Source organism: Lupinus angustifolius, chromosome LG13, assembly GCF_001865875.1.
Source record: "Lupinus angustifolius cultivar Tanjil chromosome LG13, LupAngTanjil_v1.0, whole genome shotgun sequence".
NCBI classification, from domain to species: domain Eukaryota; kingdom Viridiplantae; phylum Streptophyta; class Magnoliopsida; order Fabales; family Fabaceae; genus Lupinus; species Lupinus angustifolius.
This window is the reverse complement of record NC_032021.1, coordinates 5,585,340-5,610,174: the sequence shown is the minus strand read 5'-3', so window position 1 is coordinate 5,610,174 and position 24,835 is coordinate 5,585,340. Positions and strand designations below refer to the sequence as shown.

General features: G+C 31.4%; 1 protein-coding gene and 1 long non-coding RNA gene across 2 annotated transcripts; one reads left to right on the top strand and one right to left on the bottom strand.

Annotated features, from left to right (window-relative positions):
- Positions 1-21,675, top strand: LOC109363254. The gene is made up of 3 exons (XR_002109482.1): positions 1-149; positions 4,917-4,981; positions 21,664-21,675. It is a non-coding gene; the product is annotated as an uncharacterized LOC109363254 (long non-coding RNA).
- On the bottom strand, positions 7,216-10,633 carry LOC109363253 (WAT1-related protein At5g07050). The gene is made up of 7 exons (XM_019609456.1): positions 10,425-10,633; positions 10,257-10,319; positions 10,028-10,144; positions 9,098-9,350; positions 8,495-8,656; positions 8,193-8,344; positions 7,216-7,643 (listed from the first exon to the last, which is right to left on the bottom strand). Exons 1-7 carry the CDS (start codon positions 10,631-10,633, stop codon positions 7,391-7,393), a joined length of 1,209 nt encoding a protein of 402 aa, XP_019465001.1. The 3' UTR covers positions 7,216-7,390.

Genomic DNA, 24,835 nt, shown 5'->3' with positions numbered 1-24,835 from the left:
ATTTGATGTTGTTTGGTGCTATTATTTTATTCAAAAGTTTTGATTTTTATTTCTGGGTCATCTTCTTATGCTTTGTTTAATCCCAAATTCACTAACCCCATAATATTTCTATTACCATGAGGAAGAAGCTTGATACCCGTTTTCCTTTTGTAAGTGTGTTTCCCCCCCTTCATTTGTAGGTAAAGTGTTGATTTTTATGAAGTTTGTTGATGTTTGGATTCCCAAATACTCACAGAAAGTGATAGAGAATTTTGATTTTAAAAAGGACTCACTAAGATTATCTATGAAAATTAAGAGAAGTGACAATAAAATAATTCTAGAAAATTCTTCTTGCATTCATCATGCAATCTAGTGGCTAAATACTAGTTGATGAGAGTTTAGGTTAACATGAAAATCCTACGTTGGGCTTATAGGTATGGCCCAATTGATTTACAAATATTAAATAAAAATAAAAGATATTACTCCTCTTAATAATCGGCTAGCCAAAAGGGTCTTTGTTTACTCCTAATGAGCCTCTTGGGTTGTTCCTCTATATCATTCCCTACTTTTTGCCAGAATGACCTTGTCCTCAAGGTTAGAGTGATTTCCGGATTCCTTGTGGTCCACACAATTGGATTGCAACAAGGAATAATTTATTTGTGGAGCTTGATGTGCATTACAGCTGTCTTCCAACGGGTATTGTGTGGACGGTTGGATGAATGGAGTTGGTTTGTGTGCCTTCTGATCTAACGTTGGCGAGTGATTCCGTGTGGAATCTCCGTGAATCCCGCCAACAGTGCCATAGTCTGGGGAAGTCAGCAGACCCTTGGTATGTGTAAAGCCCCTTGACCGTTTGATATGTTTTTTCGCCCTTACCACTTTATGATCAAACATTCTCGGGAATTTTTAATGGTTGCATTAACCCTTGTGATTTCTTTGGCATGTACTTGTTGAACTGGCAAACCGAACATTGTCGAATGAAGGATTTAACATCCTTAACCAGGCTAGAAGTAGGAAGTGACGAGGTCGCTTAAGCTGGGTTTCCAACCTGAGTGACCTGCAGAAGGTGTTTCATGGAATTCGGTCAACAAGGTTGATCGTAAACTTTCAATTTTAGGTATGAAAACTCTATCCCCATAAAACATAAGTCCATGAGAAACATGGAATCTAGTGCTTCATGATTGATCATTTTGTTGTTTTTGTCGCAAAGCTAGGCCACCAGGGCGCTTGTAGAACTATTGCAGTTTTGGAGAACCTGGGGAATTAGGGAAGACATTGAAATCAACAGCGGATTGTCTTCACTATGGCTACGTGACAATCCATCTACTATTTGGTTTGAGGTACTGGTCCTATATTTAATTTTATAGTGAAACCCAATCAACTTGGTTGCCCATTTTTGTTGTTCTGAGGTGTGGAAACCCTAGGTCATAAGGTGTTTAAGACTTTGCTGGTCTGTGAATATATTGAATTTCCTCTCAATCAGATACTGACGCCATTTTTACGGATTCAGTGATGGCGAACATTTCACAAACATAAGTAGATGAATGTTGCATACAAGAGGATAATTTCTTGATGAAGAAAGCCAGCGGATGACCATCTTGTGATAAGACAACACCGATGGCCAGACCCAAAGCATCTCTCTCCACATCGAAGATTTTGGAAAAATCTGGCAGAAGCAACACAAGAGTTGTAGTCATAACTATTTTTAATTTTTGAAAATCCGATTTGGCCATTGTACCCCATGTAAAAATTGGACTCTTTAATAAATCAGTGAGAGGAGCGGCGAGAGTGGTGTAGTGCTTCACAAATTTTCGATAAAAGTCAATCAATCCTAAAAAACATCTGAGTGTCATGAGTGGTCGTGGTTGTGGCCAATTTACCAGTGCTTGAATTTTATCTAGGTCTGGATGAACACCTTGTGCAGAAATAATATGACCCAAGTAGCTCACCGATGAAACACCAAAAATACATTTGGATAACTTGGCATAAAATTCATTAGACACCAACAGGTCCAAAACTAATCGTAAGTGGTTAATGTGATCTTCCAAACAAGAACTACAAATGAGTATGTCATTAAAGAACATAAGAACAAACTGATCTAGATATTACCTTATAAGGTCATTCATTGATGTCTGGAATGTCGAAGGAGCATTAGTGAGCCCAAACGATATCACTAGAAACTCTTAGTGTCCATCAAAAGTGTGAAATACCATTTTGTGAGTGTCCACTAGGTGGACACGAATTTGGTAATATCTCGATCTCAAGCCAATCTTAGAATAGAGAGATGTACCACCTAGTTCATCAAGTAACTCATCGATGGGTGGGATTGGAAAACGATCACGCACTATGATTGGGGATGAGTTAAGGAGTAAGGGAATATTGTGGTCATGCCCTCTTTGAAGGGGTAGGCCTTGTGGGGGTTGGAAAATTTGGGTGTAGTTTGTTAGGATATTTTGTATGGTTGAGTTAATATGGTGGTTTGTTTCAGTGTGGGTAGGTTTAATGAGTAAGAATTCAATTGTGTGAAATGAGGCTATAGCATCCATGTGTATCAGTTTGGATAATTGGTGCAGGGTAGAGAATTGTATGGTTAGAGAGTTATCCTCTTTAAGAGTAATTGTGTTGGCTCCTAGTGTAAATGTCATAGAAGGAATGGCAAAATTAGAGATTATTGGGCCTAATGTTCTCAACCATTCAATTCCCAAAATCACATCAATGTCCTAGATAAGGAGTAAATAAAAAGGAATATGAAATAATTGGTTTTGTAACATGATTGGAGTATTAGAACATAGTCCATAATAATAAATATGTGCACTATTACCAACCATTATCGAAAACTGCATGTAGGAGAAACTTCAAGTTGCAAGTGATGTGCCAAACGCGGCTGGTTCACGTTGTGTGAACTCCCAGTGTCCACCAACACAATTATGGTTGACCAGCTATGGACCTAGTAAGCCGTAAAGTCTTCGGTAGGTAGTACTAGCTCACTAGAGGAGCCAGAATTGTGATGGCAACGATGACCAGCATGGAACTTCTCATCACAATTATAGCAAAGACCTTGAGCGCGTCTTTCTTGCATTTGTGCGACAATAAGACTTTTAGGGCCAATGGTTGTTGTGTTTGCTGGATTGTTGTTGAGGGTTGGAAAATTATTTGGTCAGGGAGTTGGGTGAGGATTTTGAGTGTTGGGAAAACGACCAGGTTTGGGGTACGTTGGTTTAGAGTCCTTAATTTTTTCTTCAACTAGTTTGGTCAGTCTCAATGCTTCTACAATATGAGCAGGTCTCAAAATAGCTATCTCTCTATGAATTATAGGGATTATCTCGAAATAAAACAATTCAGCACGATTTCCGAGGACAAGCCCCAAGTCCGATTGCAGATCTTCTCAAAATTTTGCTGATAATCTGCAACTGTACCTATTTGGCGGAGTTTAAATAGCTCAACCTGGTGATTTTTATAAGTGGAGTGTCGAAAATGAAGAGCTTCACATTTCATATAAAAAGAAATAACTTGGAGTCGCTGCTCCAGCGGAACTTGATATAGTTGAAAAAATAGTTCTGCCTGAAATAACCAGTCTAACGGCTCTGATCCATCAAATAGGGTGACTTGTGATTTTGGTGGTCTAGGTTGGGAGATAAGTTGTATAGGTGGGGTGATGGTTGGCCGTAGGTAGGCTGTCTAAACATTGAAGAATGGGGAACAAGGGTTGGTGGGTAGAATGGGTAAGGAATAGGAATTTGTGGGGGGTGGGAAAAGGAGTGGACGTGTGAAGGCTGATTTTGGGAGATAGGGAATTAGGGTTTGGTGTTGTTTGTGGGTTGGGGTTGATAATGTTGGAAGAAGAAGCTAAGTGTGGTGGGTCTAGTGGTTGGGGGTAGAATGGGTAGTCCGACCAACTTACCTATGATGGTTCAGAGTGTTTCGGTGATGGCATCATGTCGTGTGTCTTGCTACTCCTCGTGTCCAAGAAGTTTGTCTGCAAAAATTTGCAGCAAGGTCTCATCAATCTCATTGTTAGAACTTTTTGGAGACATGATTCAGGAATGAAAGCACCATTTGATAAGGAGTCATTAAGATTATCTATGAAAATTAAGAGAAGTGGCAATAAAATAATTATGGAAAATTCTTATAGCATTCATCATGCCATCTAGTGGCTAAATACTAACTGATGATAGTTTAGATTAACATGAAAATCCTACTTTGGGCTTATAGGTTTGGCCCAATTGATTTACAAACATTAAATAAAAATAAAAGATATTACTCATCTTCATAATCAGCTAGTCAAAAGGGTCTTTCTTTACTCCTAATGTACCTCTTGGGATGTTCTTCTATATCATATTTTTATGTAGATAGTGTGTTGACTTGTTGCCTTTTACATTGTGTGATTCATAATTGAATATAATTTCATTATATCTGTTTGCAAGTTGGATTTTGGAGAGAAATGAAAGGTTTCAGTGACTATGAAGTCTTCTCTTTCTTTTCATTCATTCTCCACCCAAATTTAACTCACAAATGGGCTCTTGGTGTTACTTACAATTACAACATCATAAATGAGGAAGAACTTACAACAAAAATTAAACAACCAATCCTTTTCCGTAGTGAGCAGAACCCGACCCTACCCATTCACCCGCTACGACCCGATCATGATTAGGCCGGAATAGGGTCGAGTTTCATCGTGTCTAGGGTCAGGTTCATGTTCAAAAATATATCTTATTACTATTTAACACAGGGTAAGGATCAAGTATGACTCATCCCCACCCCTCTCATGGTCATTTACTCATTATGTTTGTATGTATCTCTAGTCAAATGTATACAAATTTCTTGCAGGGGACTTAATTTGTCATTTAGGTTCTACTAAAATTTCTACCTATGCTATATATTATAAGGAGTGGCATCTGGTAAAAGAACACTTCATTTATGGAAACATCGATTTGCAGGCTAGGATAAAGAAGATAATGCAAGCAGATGAGGATATTGGAAAGATAGCACTGGCAGTATCTTTGTACTTAATTTTGTTTTTAACCTAAGGCCACATCTTTGTACTTATCTTTGTACTTATTTTTGTTTTCTCTGATCTCCTATTTTAGTGACTTGAAACTAACTCAAGAACTTAAAGTAATGTCATAAACTTGATTTTAAACATGGGTTTTTATTTTATTTTATTTTAATTCTCGCTCCTCACTGTTGACAGATAAAGATAACATGTGTTACAACCTAATTTGATTAATTTAACTATGTAATATCCTGGTCCTGTTTGATTAGGATATTATACTGTTTCTGTTAATTTCCTTCAAAAATGACTTATTCTTTAATAAGCAGTACAAAGTCTCATCTACCAAGTGATAAATGTAGATTGCAGAAAACATTCTGAGGGACGTTGTTAGTAGGGTTCCTGACTACAGCACATGGTCATTCTGAGGCTGGTACCGATGACCGTGCCATTTCAAAACGAAGGTTTGAAGGTGAATATCTTTGGTGGTTTTTTAAAACTCTTGTCGTTTATGTATGCATATAGTTATTGGTGTACTTAAGAATGCTGAAGATTGTAATGACAGCAATGAAGAAGCTAAAAGAGGCAAGATGGTAACTGCACTTCTTATAATCGCATGAAACCCCTTAATAACACATTATGTTTTTGTATCGTTGTGAAGAAAGACCTGAATGTCTCTTTTTTAGTCATGTGAAGAAATGTTGATTTTTTATATTTTTGTCTCTTATTAAACCAGAAAAACCTTACACATTAATGATGTGGTAATGCATCATATTAGTAATGTGACGAGTATGCATTTTTCAAAATAAAGAGGCATGATACAAAATAATGGATGGGTTTTCTGCTATTCCACTTTTAGTGCCTCTTTATTTTGCAAAAGGCATGATCTTGATAGAATTTAGAACATCCTTTTGAAATAAGGTAATAGAATGTGATCTTTCCTCCATAATGAATGAATTTCACAACCAAATCAAACCTTCTATGCAAGTGTAGGTTGGATTTTTTATTGAGAAATGATTAAGTCTTGAATCATTGAGACTCATAATCAACCATTGTATGCAATTCAGACACATAACAAAACCATTAATTCATAGCTTCATAGATTTAAGGAAATGCATTCAGACACACAACAAGAGCAACATATGTATGGGTGCTAGTGTCAAATCCTTCAACCCCCATATTAGCCAGAAGATGCATTGATTTCAAATGAATTCTGTAAAAGATATGAGAAAAAGAAAAGCATAAATAACTTAAAAGAAGTGTATCCAAGAAGTGAAGTACAAAAAAAATTGTCTGCCCATGCATCCAAAAATAATCAATCAGATAAAAGCAACACAAGTTAAGTGAGAAAAGTTAATGTAGTAGTAGTCGTAAGTAGAATGTAAACAATATAAGGACAAAGATATGACATGAAACAAATAAGAAGATACAGCGAACAAAACACAAATGTTAAAATATATGATTAGTAGTGTCCAATGATAATGTGTTACACAAACACACCACATATTATAACGTGTTATTAATAGAGCGCAGCAGAATCACAAGATTAGATTAATTGGGAAAAAAAAAGAAGGGAGTAAAAGAGCAAGAGAATAACACATAAGATTTAACATGGAAAAACTTCTCTCATTGTGAGAGGTAAAAAACTATGGGCGATCACGAGTAAAGTTCCACTATGATAAAAGGGAGAGTACAACAAATCTTCTTATAATGATAAGGACAAAGAATAATATTTTCTCTCATAAATACTCTCTCAAATGGGATAAAAATTCTTACCAAAATACACTCAAGACTCTTATGTTTTGCTAATGTTGCAGTGAATATTTTGTGATGAATAAATATGCCACAACTCTTTCCCTTTTATAATAGAAGAAAACCTTAGAAACTTAGAGGTCAAGCTTGAATATCTTGGAGGCCAAACTTTACTAATGAGAGGCACATACATCTCAACTTAAAGTATTTGTGCTACCTTATGCACACACATATATTGGCAGAATATAGGAATATTTTATGCCTTACTTTTTTTATATCGTCTAACACATCTAACATCATTCATGTATTAGTTTAATGGATCCGAGAAATCCAAAAAAATTTATATTGATTATCGATTGTCTAATATAACCTTTTTACGTTTTATCTAGACTTAAAAAACTGATTATGTTTAGAATTGTCAAACTATACTATAGCATAAAAAAGATAGAGAGCCAAAGGAGGGAAGGATTGAGAAACTCTGATTTCTACATTGATTAGTTGGAATTTGTTACATAATTATATATTGATCAGATTCAACAAGCAAGATCCTTCACATCAAAACTTTAACAAGGGGGAATAAAAATTGCTAAAAAAGTGGACAAAAGATGAAAGAAAACTCATTATTAGTACAATTGAAAATACAACATCTTTATATACTTTTCAGATTGTTTAATTCTTTCCTTCTTGGCTAGCTTTCATGTTTATTACAACAGATGAAAGGTGGTTATTGGCTTCTCCATCATCACTAGATTTTGCTTCAATGAAATAATTTGTGGCATCACTGGTTAAACTTGCATTTCCATCAATTTGAGTATCCTTTACATGCATTGGTATGTCATCTACTTTGGTTTCTATTCTTTCTTTGTGCTTTCCCCACAACACAGAGTATAAGCCCATAACAATCAAAACAGAACCAATCACACTGCACCAAAAGGCCCACAAAGATATTTCTTTTGTTAGCTTCATCAAATAGAAGTTGGAAAAGAGACTTATTGTTTTGAATTTATTTAAAGAATAATGGATCATGAAATGCAATTTTAGCATAAAATATGACTTGCATATGGCAATAATTTGTTAAGTGTTTCAACTTTCTTTCAACAATATTGTGGTTGTGATACCATAATCAAGTCAATCCATAATTATTATATTGAATTATAATGATTTAATTTCATCAAATTATATTAAATCGGACCAAACTATACCAGATTGTGTCATATTGAATTAACTTTAAGAAAAAAGTCAATCAATTTTTTATATATTGCAATGTGATACCCATAATTGCAACTGCCCAATCTTAATCCAATAGCATTCTCAACTACAACTTAAAATCATAGTTTAATTGTTTTAAAACTAATCACACAATTTAAACATGGATTATTGGTATTTTGAACATATAGTGTTAATATTTTTCTGTTCATTTGTCCATGTATAATATATGTATATGCAAGGAGAGGAAGCAATAGAAATTTACCCTCCAAGATAAATCTGTTCTGCAAGGATAAATGAACCCATGATGGCTACAATAATCATCATTAGAGGGCTAAAGGCAGTTGCAAAGACAGGCCCTTTTGTCTTTATCACAAGCCCTTGCACATAGTATGATATGCTTGATGTCACAATTCCCTGATAATATAAACATTAGAAAAATCAATTATGAACAAATTGTTAGGAAAAAGGAATGAACATTTTATGTATTTTAAAATAAGACAACAAAAAAAACTTAATGTTCAAATAACATACTCTAAAGTCTAAACATAAAAGAAAGATCCTTACAGCATAGGCAGCAGCAAGTAGATTCATATCCCAGCCAATTCTCCACACAGAAGGATTGTGTTCTACAGCAAAAGTAACAGCAATAGCTTGAATTGTTCCTATGAAGCAGATAAGTGATGTAAGACTAAGCTGATGATTCTTGTATGTTTCTATAGCCTTTGCCTGTCCAAATAGATGAACATCAATAATGTCAATCATTAAGTAACATCAACAAAAATACACAATACCAATAAGGTGTTGGTCTATGGTGTAAAGTCTCAAATGTTCGATTTCTAAGAGTGATAGTTGTTGGGAGGGACAACTATACACCCCGAAAGGGATTAGTTCATTAGTCATAAGATGAGAGTGAGAGTATTCCGTTAGTTTTACCAGAAAAAATGCACACTTCCTCACAAAACAGTGTATTAGAGATGCATAGCATAAGAATTGGTGATATATACTAAAAGCAAAATGAAATATGGACTAATTATTTAGATTCTGAAAGTATAAGGACTTGATGAAAACTAAACTTTAAATTATAGGGATCAAATATAAAAACAGTGACAAAACTTGTAAAGTCCAAAATTGTATTTAAACCCCTTAACTCTTTGATGTCTTTCTTACTTGTAAAACAAAGAGGGAGGCCCAGGCAAGGGTAGCAATGATAAGGAAGGTGCAGCCTAAGAACCATTCTTTATCTGAGGGTCCTGTTTTGGTTGTTGCATTGGATTTATCATGAGAATGAGTATGTTTGGCCCATACCATTTCCACAATAGGTCCTTTGTATAAGGTCATTAACATGGCCCCACCCACTGTAACTATTGTTCCCACTACCTTTGCTTGGCATCTCACCTTCTTCATGTCTATCTTCTCCATCCTTTTCATGCATTAGTTCAGAAATTATTAGTTAAAAACTAGCAATTCTTAGAGAGAACAAAAAACCTTGGGAAAAAGTATGGTTTTTTCTGTTTTGTGTCAATGAACATAGGTTTAAAAAAACATTACAAAAACCAAAAGTTTTCATGTGAAAGCATAATGGTGAATGAAATATATATGGATTCCTATATACTCAAATTGAATTATATTAGTTACACTCATTTTTTTAAATTTAATGGAGTATATGGATGAATGGAAGAGGTGATGAGAGGTAAAGATGAATATTAAGTGATTCTTCAACTCACTCATGTAATCGCTTTAATTTGTAAAAAATGAACGGATGAGATTGAGTGTAAATAGTATAATTCAATTTGGATATAATTACTTACTCAAAAAGGTAATGAGATATTTTTGGTAGTAAAAGAAATTTTTTTTGGGTAGTTTGAGATTGCCAAATAATCTTAATGCCCAAAAATCCAGCTTAAAAAATTCAGTGTTTTTTCATCAAAAAATAGGTATAGAAAACATCTGAACACTTTCAAGCCTATGTAGAGTATTGTTTCTGAACAACAATAATCAGAACCAAACACCAAATCTTGTTTTTTGGATTCCAAAACCATTGTCAACATGCACATAATAACAAAATAGAAAAAGTAATAAAGATTTTGCTTGATTTACCGGCATAAAGCTGCCATCACAAAAGTCATGGCTGGAAGCATGTTACTCATAGCACATGAGAAGGTTGGTGATGTAAGCTTCAACCCAGCATAGTAGAAATTTTGATCAATCACAGGCCTGTTACGTTAATCATATTAGTGCATGCAACTTTTTATTCACATATATATATATATTCACATGCTATAATATAGAACTTTAGGGCATTAAATTATAAGGATAATGGACTAACCCAAGAAGAGCTAGGATGAAAATTTGCATGAAAATTTTGAATGTTATCTTTGGCTGACCTTTCCTGAAAAAATTGAAAACCATGAATTAGCATTCATTTAAATCAAACTCCATGTTAGTAAAAACAATATAATTAAGCTATATATGTTGCATGTTTATGATTATGAACCTTTCAAAAATGAAAGCAAATGGGGCTATAACTGCGGTTGCAAAGGCATGGCGATAAACCACAAGAACATAGTGACTCATGCCTTGGTTGAGAGAAACCTTAGTGATAATGTTCATGCCAGCATAGCCAAACTGTAAAGAGATCATGGCAAAGTAGGGTTTCGAGGTTTCTAGGAATTTTGCATAACAACTAAGCTTTTCAGTAGCCATAGTTTCTGTTATGGTTTAGAGAATATGAGAGGTTTATTTTGTGTTGTATCTTCCTGAGAAAATGCATGGGGTATGGTCCAACTATTTATACCAACCTGGATTAAATTGTCTACTTCATACACATGTACACACAAAAACAAAAATAGTATTAAACATTTACAGAAACATATTAATATCTATATAGTATCCGCATAAGATTTTTACATGGCTAGCATATTAATTATAGTTAGAGGGTGAGTTTAGAGTAATGATATGATTATTTTTCAGTAACCATGAGTTGAAATATTAGAATTAGTTTCTCCGAATAATATTTTCATTCCTCACTAAGAGAAACCTTGTATATCAAAGTAAAGATCTTTTTATGTATAATAAAATAATATTTTTACCATTATTCATGTATATTACTTTTACCATATTTTACATTCAATATAATAATTAACACATGAGTAGATAATGAAGAATATAAATATAATATAAAAACTTTTACGTTATCCATATATATATATAGATATTAAATAAAAAATACAATGTTATTCAAATTAATTTTTTAGCACCTCAGTTTTATATCAGCTATGAGCATGTTAATAAATAGTCACTAAAATATATTAGTCTCTGATCACTATTTATTTACGTGGTAATATGCAATGTATGGTGCAAAGGTTTTATTCTACATGACATTTTTTTGGGGTACATAGGTGCATGACATTTGAATATGCTATTTGATATTTTGTAAATAATTTATTTTCATCTTTTACTTATCATTTTCTATCTTTTTTGGTCTTCTTCCACATTTTCTCTAGTGGAGTTGGCATAGGGATCTCTTTTAAAAGTGGGTGCTCCACAATGCACATAGTAATATAACCTATAGATAGGAACATGTGAAACGAAACAGACAACTAAATATGATAATGAAATGAAAAGTTGATGAACATAATTTGAGTCTTTTTGTTCTATAATTTTATTTTAAAAGGACTACGAATATTCCTCACTGGCAATTAATTAACTGTGTCTTCATTTTATAAGAGTAACTAATTTTCCTAATATTCCAAATGGAATCAGAACATATACTATAGTATTTTAGTTCAATAATGTGTATCATTCTATAGGTTATTTAATTAAAAGAGATTCAACACTAAGTATTACTCTAAGAATGCTAGTGATGTATAATATATAAAAGTTACCCAATAATTGATAGAAATTTTATAAAACGAGATGATTAATTATAGCTCTAGTAAATTTGTAAAGTTATATAGAAGGATAAGATGATAATGTTTAGTGGGCTAAAAATAATAAGTTGTTCCTCTTTCAGATAACAAGTATGGTGTGGTAATTATAAGAGACATATAAAAATGAATACTAAAATAAATATAGAATAATACAATTTATATATTTTCAATGTAAAAATTTATATACAACCAATCCATATTTCATCATTCATTTTTAAAAAGACAATAATAATTAAAAAATAAATAATTAACCAACAATATATAAAATTATTTTACTGTCCATATATACATTCTTTTTTTCTCTTCATCGAAATTTGCAATTATCCATTTGGTATAAGTATAAAGAGTGATGAGAGAGAGCATATATAATGGGTTCCAAGTGGCACTGTGGTATTAGCTATTGAGGTTTCTGAGTCACCCTTGTGCATGCCAGTGGTGGGAAAGTGGTATTTGATCACCTAAGTCCCATGAAAAACTCCAACTACAGCATCATAAAAAGAACTAAAGGAAAGGAAAAACCTTAAATTTTTACAAAAAAATAAATTGATAGAGAGAGTGAAATAGAGATATTTTCTTAAAATCTTTAACAAAGAAAAAAAAGTTGTATACCTTTAATTAGTTCGAAAATGAAGTATTTCTAATTTTGATATGTTCAATTTGGACTGAAAAAATGGAGAGGTTACCATGCATGTACCCAACTTTAAACTTTTTTATTTTGTATTGTGTTACTAATTAGAAACAAGTTATACTAAATTCTTTCCAACTTATTTGACTTCTTGTGCAAATAAAAGTAAGATGAGTCCTAAATTTATTAAAAAAAAGTTATTGACAGTTTTTCATGAGGATTGGAAAAATCTTGGCTACAAATTTTCACACTTTATGTTTCAGATTTTATCAATAAAATTGATTTATTTGGAAAGTATGTAAAACTTGATCCCAAAATTTTAATAAAGTATATCAAGTTATAAATTTCAAAATTTGATAAGCCTTAAAGTTTTAATCATATTATATTTATTATCATATTTACCAAGTAAATTTAAAGTATAACTATGAAATATACTGATTTATATAATCAACATATTAACAAAATAAAGCAGAAAAATAAAAATATTTAACTAAAATTATTATTTTTAAATGGACCTCTTATCATCATTAATCCTGGACAATCATACTTGCACACCTCACTAAATCCAATATCCTTAAGGACATACTAATTTGATAAGAAACCATTTGATTCAACACTGAACTCAAGTTTAATATGACAAAATTCAATACCTCAAATTAAATTTGAATCAAGCTGGTGAACACTACAATTATTTGACTTATGACTTCAAATTGTTGAAGGTTGAACATTTGATTCCACACAATTTGGAGAGTTAAATTGTAATACTAAAATGTGAATCAATTTTGTGTAAATCATTGTCAACTTTCCAAGCATATCATTGTCAATTTTGTGTAAATCAATTTTCCATAAAAAAGATTTCTTACTTATGAAAAAAAATTGATCACAAATAACTTAACTAATGTTTTGGCTACTATATGTGTCATGATTATGTTGAAGACTTAATATGTGATTAGAGAATTTTTATTCAACTGACAATTATTTTGAAAATGTGAATCAACAAAAACATGTAACCTGCCTTCTTTTTTATTAAATTAATTTTACAAGAATATAGAATAAACACAACTAATTAGCCTTAATAAAATACAACTAAATAGCTAAGGAAACACTTGGCGTCAGCAAGCATATCATATTATTCATATACTCCTTTCTATCATTTTAATAAGATATTTTTTTTGTTTTTATTTTGGTTATATTTATTAGACAGTTCTCAAAGTTTTATATAAAATAGATGAATTTGATATCAAAATACTTTTATTGGTACCAACAAGATATTAGTCTAGTTGTATTAGATTCTGTGAAATTCTCAGAAATACCAAAATGTCAGGGGCTTGATTTCTAATAGCGACATTTTTTTTGGAGGATAGTCATGCACTTGAAAATGATTAGTTTCTTACTCAAAACATGAGGTTGTACTCCTGGTAGTAAAAAAACATTTCTAAAGAGAAATAACTAGTTTCTTTAATGAATGATCTTTTTGATAAATGACATACAAACTACCCAAAAATCTAATAAAAAACATGAAAGAGTAACACCTAGTTAGTAGTTAGAAATTTGAATAAGCAATAAATTCCATAGATAGGTTGGGACCTAAGACAAGTTAAAGTGGACCACAAAATTAAATGGGCATCTAATCATCTCCGACCATTATTTATCACTGTCCCAACATAAAGTAATCCTTTTATTCCTTTAGAATACTGGCTCCCTCCCATTGTAATTTTCATCTTAGGTTAGGAAGGAATTTATTGATTTTTTTGTTTTCAAAAAATTATTTTTTTACTATTATATGATTCTCAATTCAACTCCTCTTTTTACTCCATTATTATTTTTTCTATTCCATTATAATGAGGTGAGGATATTCATATATATATATATATATATATATATACTTTTATACTATATATAAAGTCAAAACTATAAATAACTACCGTGACATAATTTTTCACATTCCAAAATTACCATTTTCTAACTCCTTCATTAATAATCATCATAAAATTACAAGTATTATTTTTATTCTTTTTCACAATACATCATTATTTTTCCACACATTTTCTTATTTTTATCTTTTTCTTGTTCAATTCTATATTCGATTACTTTTCTTACATATTTGGTCTCTAGTAGTTGATAAAGGAATAATTAATATTTTTTTTGAACTTTGAGAACGACAATTAAATAGAAAAAAAGAGGAAAAGAAAAACGATAATTATATAAGAATGTGAAATATTTGTCCTATTTAATATTAATGTAAATGAATTAAGGATAACTATATTTCGACTAAAAACACCTATATTCATTTCTTATATTACAAGAAATAAGAAAAAGATGAACTAATAAAAAATTCTAGATATAATGAATATTGATTATAGAATTGGGGGAGATTTTAATCAAAACTTAAATTATAAAGCAACAGTACTTTTAATACAAATTAAAAAGCATAAAGCAACTAAAAATGTATAGAAAGAAGAGAGTAGTAATATATCACCCTTTCAAACAATAACCAACCACACATACATTCCAAAGAACAAGTGTGCATAAACTACAATCACAAAATTACAAAATCACAACGACATAATTTTAAGTTTAAGATAAATCTTAATGCACAAATAGAACTTCGTACGCTTTTTGAAAAAATTATTTTGCAAGAACTGCATGTCAAAGATTTTGAAGCAAATTATGTCAACATTTAGCACCAATGAAGTTCTCAAATACTTTTTAAGGAACATATAATTTTCCATTGGAGATATTAAAGGAAGAGAAAAGATAAATCTTATCCTAAAAATAATATTTTTATATTTCGAGAAGTATTGAATTAGTTTTTAATTCTGATATTTTATTTTAAGCAATATTTTTAGGATAATGATTAACATAACCTTTATTTATATATAAAATAAGTACGTGCTTGAAAAGTGCATGGCTCCTCGAATGAAAATGGAGTTGTTACAATAAATAAGAAGGGCTATTGAAGGTAGAAGGTTTAGTTGTGATGTGTGTTGTGCACTAAGGAATAAATATGAAGAGGAATAATATATAGGCTACTGGTTAAGTGGCTGGAAGGAATGGGGAGTAGTTAGAAAAAGTATATCACTTTATGTGTCATTTGTTATAATTATAATTAAAAATATATTTAAATTAAATATTTAATAATTAAATTTTTTTGGTCAATTATAATTAATGATGGATAAAGTGACACACATTTAAATGTGCTTACCAAATTTATGTGTTGGAAGCCATGGTGACATTTTGCAAAACAAATAAAACAAAGTTGTTCTTCTTATTCTTTAACCACTCTTTTTTTCCTTATGCAATGTATGAATGGAAATTGGAAAATGTGTTAATCTTGTCCACAAAAAATTACTACACTACTTTTTATATCTAAATTGTAGTTATTTATATTACCAACTTTTTTTTATCAATAACTATAAACCAACTTATATAAATAAGTTTTTTGATTTGCAGGTAGACATAAAACATGAAAAGTAAGAAAGAAATAAAAATAGATTGAATTTCTTATAAGATAAATTATATTGATAAATTTAGGTTGTTCAAATAACACTATCGAAAAACAACAATCTTATTTTGACAATCAAATTGTGACAATTTGAAGTTATTTTTACTTATAAATAATTTTTTTAGATGCGTGTAGATAAAAACAAAGTTATCTGTTATAAAAGAAGTTATTAAATTTAGGTTGTTCAACTAATACTATACATAAAATAGAGTCTGAAAGTATATTACTTTTCGCATAAATATATTTTTACTTCACTTTGTTTTTTATTTCAGAAAATTGATATATTAAGTCTTGCAACTCATCATAAAAAATTAAGGAACCTAGTTTATTTTAATTGTCATACTTGTTAGACCTGAACAATTAACGGATATCAGATGAAAATTAAAATAAACAATGTTGCAAGGGCTTTAGATTATTTTTCCTATGCTAAAAATAAACAATCATACTTTACAAATAAAGCTTCAATGAGCCAAATATTACAAAGGCCACTAAATATTATCAAAGTACATTGTGTGAGACCAAGTGTTTATTTTGAGAGGTGATAGATAAATAGATAATAGTGGCAAACAAGTTTCACTAGGAAATATTCTTAAAATTGTAGTAAAATTATTCATCACTTTATTTTCAAAATGGCACACAACCTCTAAATTGGAAATATTATAAAGACGAGGAAAGATTCACTTACTCTAAGAGTAAATTTTTTAAATTTATCCCTCATTCTAGCCATCAGTTTTAGGAAAATTCAATGGTTTGAATTAGTAAATAGATCTAAACCATTAGATATCTCTAGAATTGATGGCTATGATAAGAAGTGAGTTAGAAAAACTTATTCTTTGAGTAAGTGAATCTCCACTCTATAAAGATATATAATGACACTAAAGGCATACATCATTTTTACATTGTAATTAACATCATATATATCTATTTCTATATTTTATTTTAGTTTATTTTGGAAAGAGTTCTATCTCTTATTTCTTTCTTTTAACTATTTCTATAAAAATGTTCATATATATACATGAGAACAAAACATTAAACACCATAAATTGATTCCATCTTTTGGTAATGGTGCATGCTATAGTACCAATTAAGTCCATGAAAAAAGTAAAAGCAATATTGAGAATCCACGATGACAACAAGTAAATCAAGAAAGAAAAATTTATTAGCCTATCTTGTCTCATTCTTTCCACATATGGCTAATTAATATATACATTTGAGGGAAATTATGCTTTCCATTAGTCATGCATATCTCTAACTCAATTATTCATGCATGGTCAATAATTTGTTGCCTTCCACCACTCCAAACAAAATAATAAAGCTCCCTTATCGTCTACGTACATTCCATTCCACCTAATTCCAACTTTCCTTTAAGCCTTTTAAACTTTAAAAGCTAGGGAATATTATATAATTTGTCATTGGTTTTGGGTGCCCATTAATCATAAATATGTTTATTAATTCACTTTCTTCTCAGGAGCCTATTTTATTGGAATATAAATCATTTGCCCTAAAACTGTGTCTAGCCATGTCTTAGCCGATAAAATTTTAATACCTTGTAGAAAATAATGCACCATTTTAATTATGTTTTTCACTGCTCAATTTTTCTTAATAAATATCGAAAATTTATTAACTAAAACGTGGTGGGGGACACACTTCTGGAACAACTAATCTGTATTCATTTTCTTGACCTACCAAAGTAGGTCCATTACTTAGATTCTATATGTTTGAACAAATTTCAAAAGTTGTAGTCAAAGATTCATTTCTCCACGTCAAGGACTTAAACCAATGTGTGTACCAAGAGGCCAATGGCACAGCATGCTTTATATCTTTCTTGATCTTAATTTTTTGGGTTTAACGTTTAATAACAAGTGTGCTAGATTTGAGGTTTTAACAGAAAACGCAAGTGCATGTGTTGTGCAAATGAATGACAAAGATTAATAATAACATAAAAGCACCTAAGAAAAAGGGTAACATTAAAGACAAAGTATGGATAGATTGAGGGGGCAAAAATGATATACAGCATCATGGGTAGTGTGGGAATACGAAGATAATTAGAAACAATAAAAATATAGACCAAATGAATCATGGATTATTACATTAAACGTTAGAGATGGTATTGTACAAAGGTGGGAGAGTCCTTCAAATTATAACTTTGATTAATGGTGTAGCAATCTTTGAGCCTTTATTCTTCTTGTTGGCTAAAAAAAAAATTTGTACTACCAAATATATTCATTTACCCTTTAGGTAAAGAACTTATCACTTTCGGAGTGTGTGACTATCCCTCCCAACAAGTGACACTCCTAGGAATTGAACTCGTACCTTTAAATCATCCTAGATATCTAACAGAACCTTATACAACTAGATCAAGACATTGTAAGTTTGTTTTATTTATTATTTTGGTGGAGTCCCCTCTTTGTATATGGTTGAAAATAATCATTAGAGATAGAGTGTTCTCATCCAAAATCTTAAGGTATATATCTATATGGATTTTTGAACATGAGTCCTCCCTTATTTAAGAAGAATCATATTTACATTGTATACCAAATTTTCAGGACAAAAATGTCCTTCATGCTTTGAAGAAATGAAAGTAATGCTAGGATTATCTTAGCAAAATGGATATTTTCTGAAAATAAAATAAAAAGAACTTCTCTGTCCTCTTTATCCCAACCCCATTCTATCTTTTCCCCATTGTGAGGGAGGTGCCTTCCCCAACCCATTGCCTTGAGCCCTAGCCCATGCAACCCAACCACTACCATTGCTACCTTAGTCTTTAGTTGCTTCCAAAATTTTCATATTTTGAATAGGTTAATTACCCATTAAAGTTATAATTTAGATTAGTTGAAATTGATTTTTTGCTCACTCATTGTTTAGTTAATTTGGTGTATACGGTTTTTTCAATTAATTAAGAATAAAATTAATCATTTCATATAATATTTTTTATGCTTTTGATTTTTTTAATAAATCGAAGAAAAAAGAGCTTTTTCTTTTGAATTATGTTGTAGCTATTATTAAAAAAAGTAAACAAATTGTTTCTAACATTAAACGAGTTAAAATGTTAATAATGTATATAATTAGCTATGTTGATTTCATTATTATCAAATAAAAGTATACCTTACTTTCATACACACAAAAATTCAAACACATTATTAAGCTATATATGAATGTAATATTAAAGATTTGATCATAATCATTATATAATTCATCATTTATTTGTATTATTTATAAATAAATAAAAGTAAATAATGGATCTTACTTTATGGAGGGGTTTACCATCATTCAATAAATTTGTTCCTTGATTCAATTGAGGATAAGAATAACCGAATTATTTTTTATTTTATTTTCTTAAAGTTATATCATGATTTTGACTACACACTACACAATCAATATATATTACATTGCTTAGTTGCTCCCCTATTTAGAGAACCATTGTAGAAAGTAGTCATTATGGTAGCTTTTCCCCCCATATGATAAGTTAACTATAATTGCTATCAACTTCCAACTAGTTATTTTATTTTATGTCATCAACCCATGATAAATTAATTATAATTTCCATCAACTTCCAACTAGTTATTTTATTTTATTTTATGTAACCAACCTCAAACTATTTTTTGTCTGTAATAAAATGCAGCACCTTTATGATTCCGAGTTGCTGCTGACATAACGGGTTTAATTACAATAATCAGAACCACTAGCTGACTTGGTGCGATATTGCTCTTTTTGATAGGGAAACTTGGAACAGTTGCATGCAAGTGATGATTAGTTTTTTGTTAATAAATTAATTGCATTAATATAAATAGTAAAGGCAAAATAACAAGGAAACAAAACATAAGGTTCACTTTAGCTATGAAAAGGAAACAAAAAAAAGAAACCAAAGAGCCTGAAAAAGCAAAGATATTAATAGCAGTTAGCACTAATCTTTTCAAGCAATTCTCTATAAGCACCTAATTGTTTTTTATAATTAAATATTATTAATAATAATGATAATAGCTTGAATATTAAATGTTGGAAACTGCTTACAATAATTAATTATGGCATCGAAGATTAATTGTTGGCTGAGTCATGACGAGATTACTATCTTTAAGATATTTTATATTCTTGCCCAAAAATATATAAATAGACTATTAATTATACTGTCCCTAGATAAAATAGTTTCAATGTTATGTATTCTGACTGTACTATGATAACCGATCTTAAATCACCTACAATATGATATCTTGTACAATGATATCAATCACACTCCCTTAAGGTAGAGATATGGAAGCTTGCTAACTTGTGGGCCAAGATGCTGAGATGGGAGTGCAAGTGGACATGGAAGCAGAAATGGGCCCTACACCACACATCAGGCCCAAAAGGAACAAGGTGAGACCAACATGGTTGAAAGATTATGAAGCTCCATGAACAAGGATGTTTGACCCAGGAGTATCAAGTTTTATATTCAATTTTAGATTTAAATCCAAAATATTAGTTTTAAATTTCATTTTTTAATTTAAAACTACCCTTCTTACTTAGGATTATCCTTCCACTCGTTTGAAATTTATTTTCTCCCACAATTATCTCTTCATCTCCCACTTATTCATCCACTTAAACATTGTTTAAATCGATCTTTACCCAACTTTACATTAAACATATTATAAAAGTTTTAAAAAAAAAAATCATGCACCTATATGTGATCTTTCTTACATGCATATGGGCAAGTTCATATGTTTTCCTATTTTAGGTGAAAAAACATATGTGGCCTTGCTCAGTGAGCAAAGTCATAAATTTTTGCACGACAAATTTTTGTTTTAAAATTGTGTAACTTCCTCAATATATATTAAAGTTGGAACAAGGCTTGAGTGAGATAAAGTATGTTGGGATTAGGTTTGAGTGAGATAAGGAAGATAATGGTGTGGGAAGAGGTAAGAGAGAATAAGGAGTCTTCCCTCAAATAAGGTTGTTCCTTATAGTTTCTATTATTCTACTATTGGTGTTTTTATTGAAAGACAGTTATAGAAATAATAACTACCTATGGAATGAATTGAAGTATATTCTCAAATATTGTTAGGTGAAGAGTAGAGTTGTCAAAGTAAAAATGACCATAGTCTTGTTAGTGTTGAAAGAGTAAATATCATCTTGAATTTGAACCTTCAAAAAAGTGGTAATAGTATAAATCTTATAAATATGACTCTTAAATTCCATATTGACCCACATGAAAAAAACGTATTCATAAAAATGGGGTAAGAGATTTTCTACAAGCTCTGAGAGGTAGGAACTTCACACATACATGTTGTAAGCAGACTTTTAAATATTCGAGGCAATTAAAGTAATATATACAAATTGAGTGAGATATTATTATGTATGTGTGTCAGTTATGTTCAAATTGATCACATTTAAAATATAAGTCATTAACTATTGGTTATCTTATGAGGTGATGTACTATGATTATTACTTCTTATAAGTACTATTTGCGGAGATTTCTTCACTTTGGCAATTAGAAAAAATTTGCAATTTTCTAAAATAGTGTTGGTAATTTTATCTCACCATGATCGTGTTTTCTAAATTTGCAGGTGATGCGTCTACGGATTCCAAGTTTAAATAAAGTTGAAAACTCAACATATTTATAAATTACTATTTATTGTATAAATTGTTTTAGAAACTTTGTATTAAATGCAATAGTTATAGATTTTTTCTACCGTTTTAGTTTAGTTCCAAATTCCATCCTAAAAATTAAGATATTTTTGTAACATGTATTATTTAGTTTAATGATATTTCAAACCACATATATTAAATTTTTATTTTAAGAGATTTTTTGGATTATGTATCTTTTTACGATACCATAACGTGTATATTTTATAAAAATTATGAGTATATAATTGATAATGATACCATTTAGAGCATGACCCTCATACCCTAATAATAATTGTGGGGATTATGTGTAGAGTTCTCCTAGGATAAATATTAATCATGGCGAAACCGGTTTGTAATTCCTAATTGTTGGAGAAAATCAAGTTCCCCTTTTGCCGTGAACAAGAAGATTGATGAAGAAGAAGAATGAAGAGAACAATAATGAGATTGGAAGGGAAAGGTTAGAATTAGAGAAAATAGTAGATTAGAGATAAGAGAGTGAGTGTAAGAATTTAGCAATTATTCATGCATTGATTACTCAACCAATATGATACACAAACTATTTATAGTAAGCCAAAGCCTTAACTACAAAACTAACTTTTGAAAACTTGCCAATTATAAAAACTAACTATTTCTAATACTTCCCCTTAATTCTAAACCACTTGTTACAAGCATATCACACACAATAACCTTTTCAGCATCCTAAATCTATCAACCTTAACTGATTTTGTCATCACATCAGCAATTTGCAAGTCAGTTTTGCAATACTTCACACAAATCTTGCCTTTTTCTACTTGGTTTCTAAGGAAATGATACTTCCTTTCTATATGCTTGCTTCTGCCATGACCAACTAGATTCTTGGCCAGATTAATGGTTGATTTGTTATCAACAGCAAGCTCCACACTGCCTTCAAAACCAACCATCAACTCTTCAAGTAATGAACTTAACCACAAGGCTTGACAAGCAGCATGACAAGCTGAAACAAACTCAGCTACACATGTAGAGAGAGCAACAATTTCCTGCTTCTTTGAGCACCACGACACAGGTGAGCCACACAACATAAACACATAGCCCATAGTGCTTTTTCTCTCAATCAAATCCCCAGACCAATCTAAATCAGAGTACGCAAAGAGTTGCAGCCTACATTTCCCTTATTTATTGGAGAAGAAAACTCCAAAATTAAGTGTACCACTAAGGTATCTGAGGATTCTTTTGGCTGCTACAAGGTGAGGCTTCCTTGGATCACTCATAAATCTACTTACCAATCCAACACTGGATGAGATTTCAGGTTTGGTGTGGCAAATAAATCTCAAACAACCAACCATCTGTCTAAACTCAGTGTCATCTATAGCAGGTTCAATGTCACTTTTGTCCAATTTTAGGTTAGGCTCTGCTGGTGTCTCAACTGAATTACAATTAACCATGTTGAATTTCTTTAGAAAATCTTGTGTATACTTTCTTTCGTGCATAAAGGTTCCTCCATCAATTTGTCTGAACTCTATGCCTAGGAAGTAAGATAGCCTACCTAGATCAGACATTTCGAATTCTGATTTCAGGCTCTGCTTGACCAATTCAACTCCATCTGAATTGCTTCCAGTAATTAAGAGATTATCAACATACAAACAGATGATAAGAACATGACTGTTGTTTGTACACTTCACATAGACACCATGCTCAACATCACACTTTCTGAACCCTGCCTTTAAGAAGAATGCATCAATCCTTCTATTCAAAGCTCTTGGAACTTGTCTCAACCCACACAAAGTCTTCTTCAATCTATAGACTTTGTCCTCATTGCCTCTTATCACAAAACCAAGGGGTTGTTTTATGTAGACTTTCTCATTAAGTGAGCCACTAAGAAAGGTTGATTTCACATCAAGTTGCCACATCTCCTAGTTATTCTTGGTTGCTAGAGCCACTATCAATCTAACTGTTTCAAGTCTGACCACAAGAGAAAATACCTTAGAGAAATCCACACCTTCCCTTTGCATAAAGCCCTTTGCTACCAACCTTGCTTTGTGTTTGCCAATGGAGCCATCTGGTTTGAGTTTTGTCTTGAAGACCCATCTTACTGAAATCGTTTTTTGATCATTTGGAAGTTGAACCAGCTCCCATATCTCATTTTTAACAATGAACCTTAATTCTTCCTCCATGGCTTCCTTCCATACTTTGCTATTAAAGGCTTCCTCAATTGTGATGGGTTCAGTGTCTACAAATAGTGCAAGATACTAAACTAGCTCACCTTCTTCTGTGATCATATTATCAGGTAGGATTTCACAATCTCTTAGTCTTGCTGGTAGGTTTCTCATCCTAGAGGGCATGCTTGCATCACAAACATTGGTTCCAGCTTTTGACTGAGACTCAATCTCACTTGGATTTATGGTTTCAGATGGCATGAAGTCACTAGGATTCCATTCCAGAGGAATTTGAACTACAGGTTCTGTTATCTTCTTTTTTTCAATCCAAGTGCTTAACTCATTGAAGTGCACATCCCTTTTGAACAAGACTTGATTAGTCTTAGGATTAAATAGCTTATAGGATCCTGTTGAGTGATAGCCCACAAAGATCCAGAGCTCACTCTTGTCATCCAACTTTCCTCTTTTCTGATCAGGGATATGTTTATAGCAAACTGATCTAAAAATTCAGAAGTGTGTAACTGAGGGCTTCCTACCAGACTTCCTCAGGCACTTCAGATTCAAGTTTCTTTGTTGCACAATGATTAAGGACATATGTTGTTGTTGTTGCAGGCTCACCCCATTGTGAATAAGATCTTGCTCCTGACATTGGCACGGTTTTGATGAAGACACCAACATCACCAAAAAGAAAAAAAGGAAGATGACTTATGAAGACAAATGAAGATAAAAGCTTCAAGACATTAGATTAAGTCTTTGTAAGTACTTCTATCCTAAACTCTTAAGTATATACAAGTATAATTGCTCAAACTATTTTTTTAAAAATGTGAGACACTTTTAAAAAGACTTAAAACATTTTTCAAAAATAGTGTGTAACAGATTACTTCATTAAGTAACAGGTTACTTCATTAAGTAACAGGTTACATGTGTGAGAAAAGAGTTATCCAACTAAAAAAAACTGATTTTTGAAGCTGAGTAACCGATTACTCAAAGTGAGTAACCGATTACTCAAAGTGAGTAACCGATTACTCAAAGTGAGTAACCGATTACTCAATGTAAAATTCGAATTTCAAGTGGACAGAAAGTTTGAGTAACCCATTACTCAAATGAGTAACC

Excerpts from the sequence above, each read along its gene's own strand:
- LOC109363253 (XM_019609456.1), bottom strand. The coding sequence starts at position 10,633 with ATGGCTACTGAAAAGCTTAGTTGTTATGCAAAATTCCTAGAAACCTCG. Across the intron at positions 8,345-8,494 it reads TACTTGCTGCTGCCTATGCT|GGAATTGTGACATCAAGCAT; the intron begins GTAAGGATCTTT and ends TTATATTATCAG. Across the intron at positions 7,644-8,192 it reads GAACAGATTTATCTTGGAGG|TGTGATTGGTTCTGTTTTGA; the intron begins GTAAATTTCTAT and ends CTTTTGGTGCAG.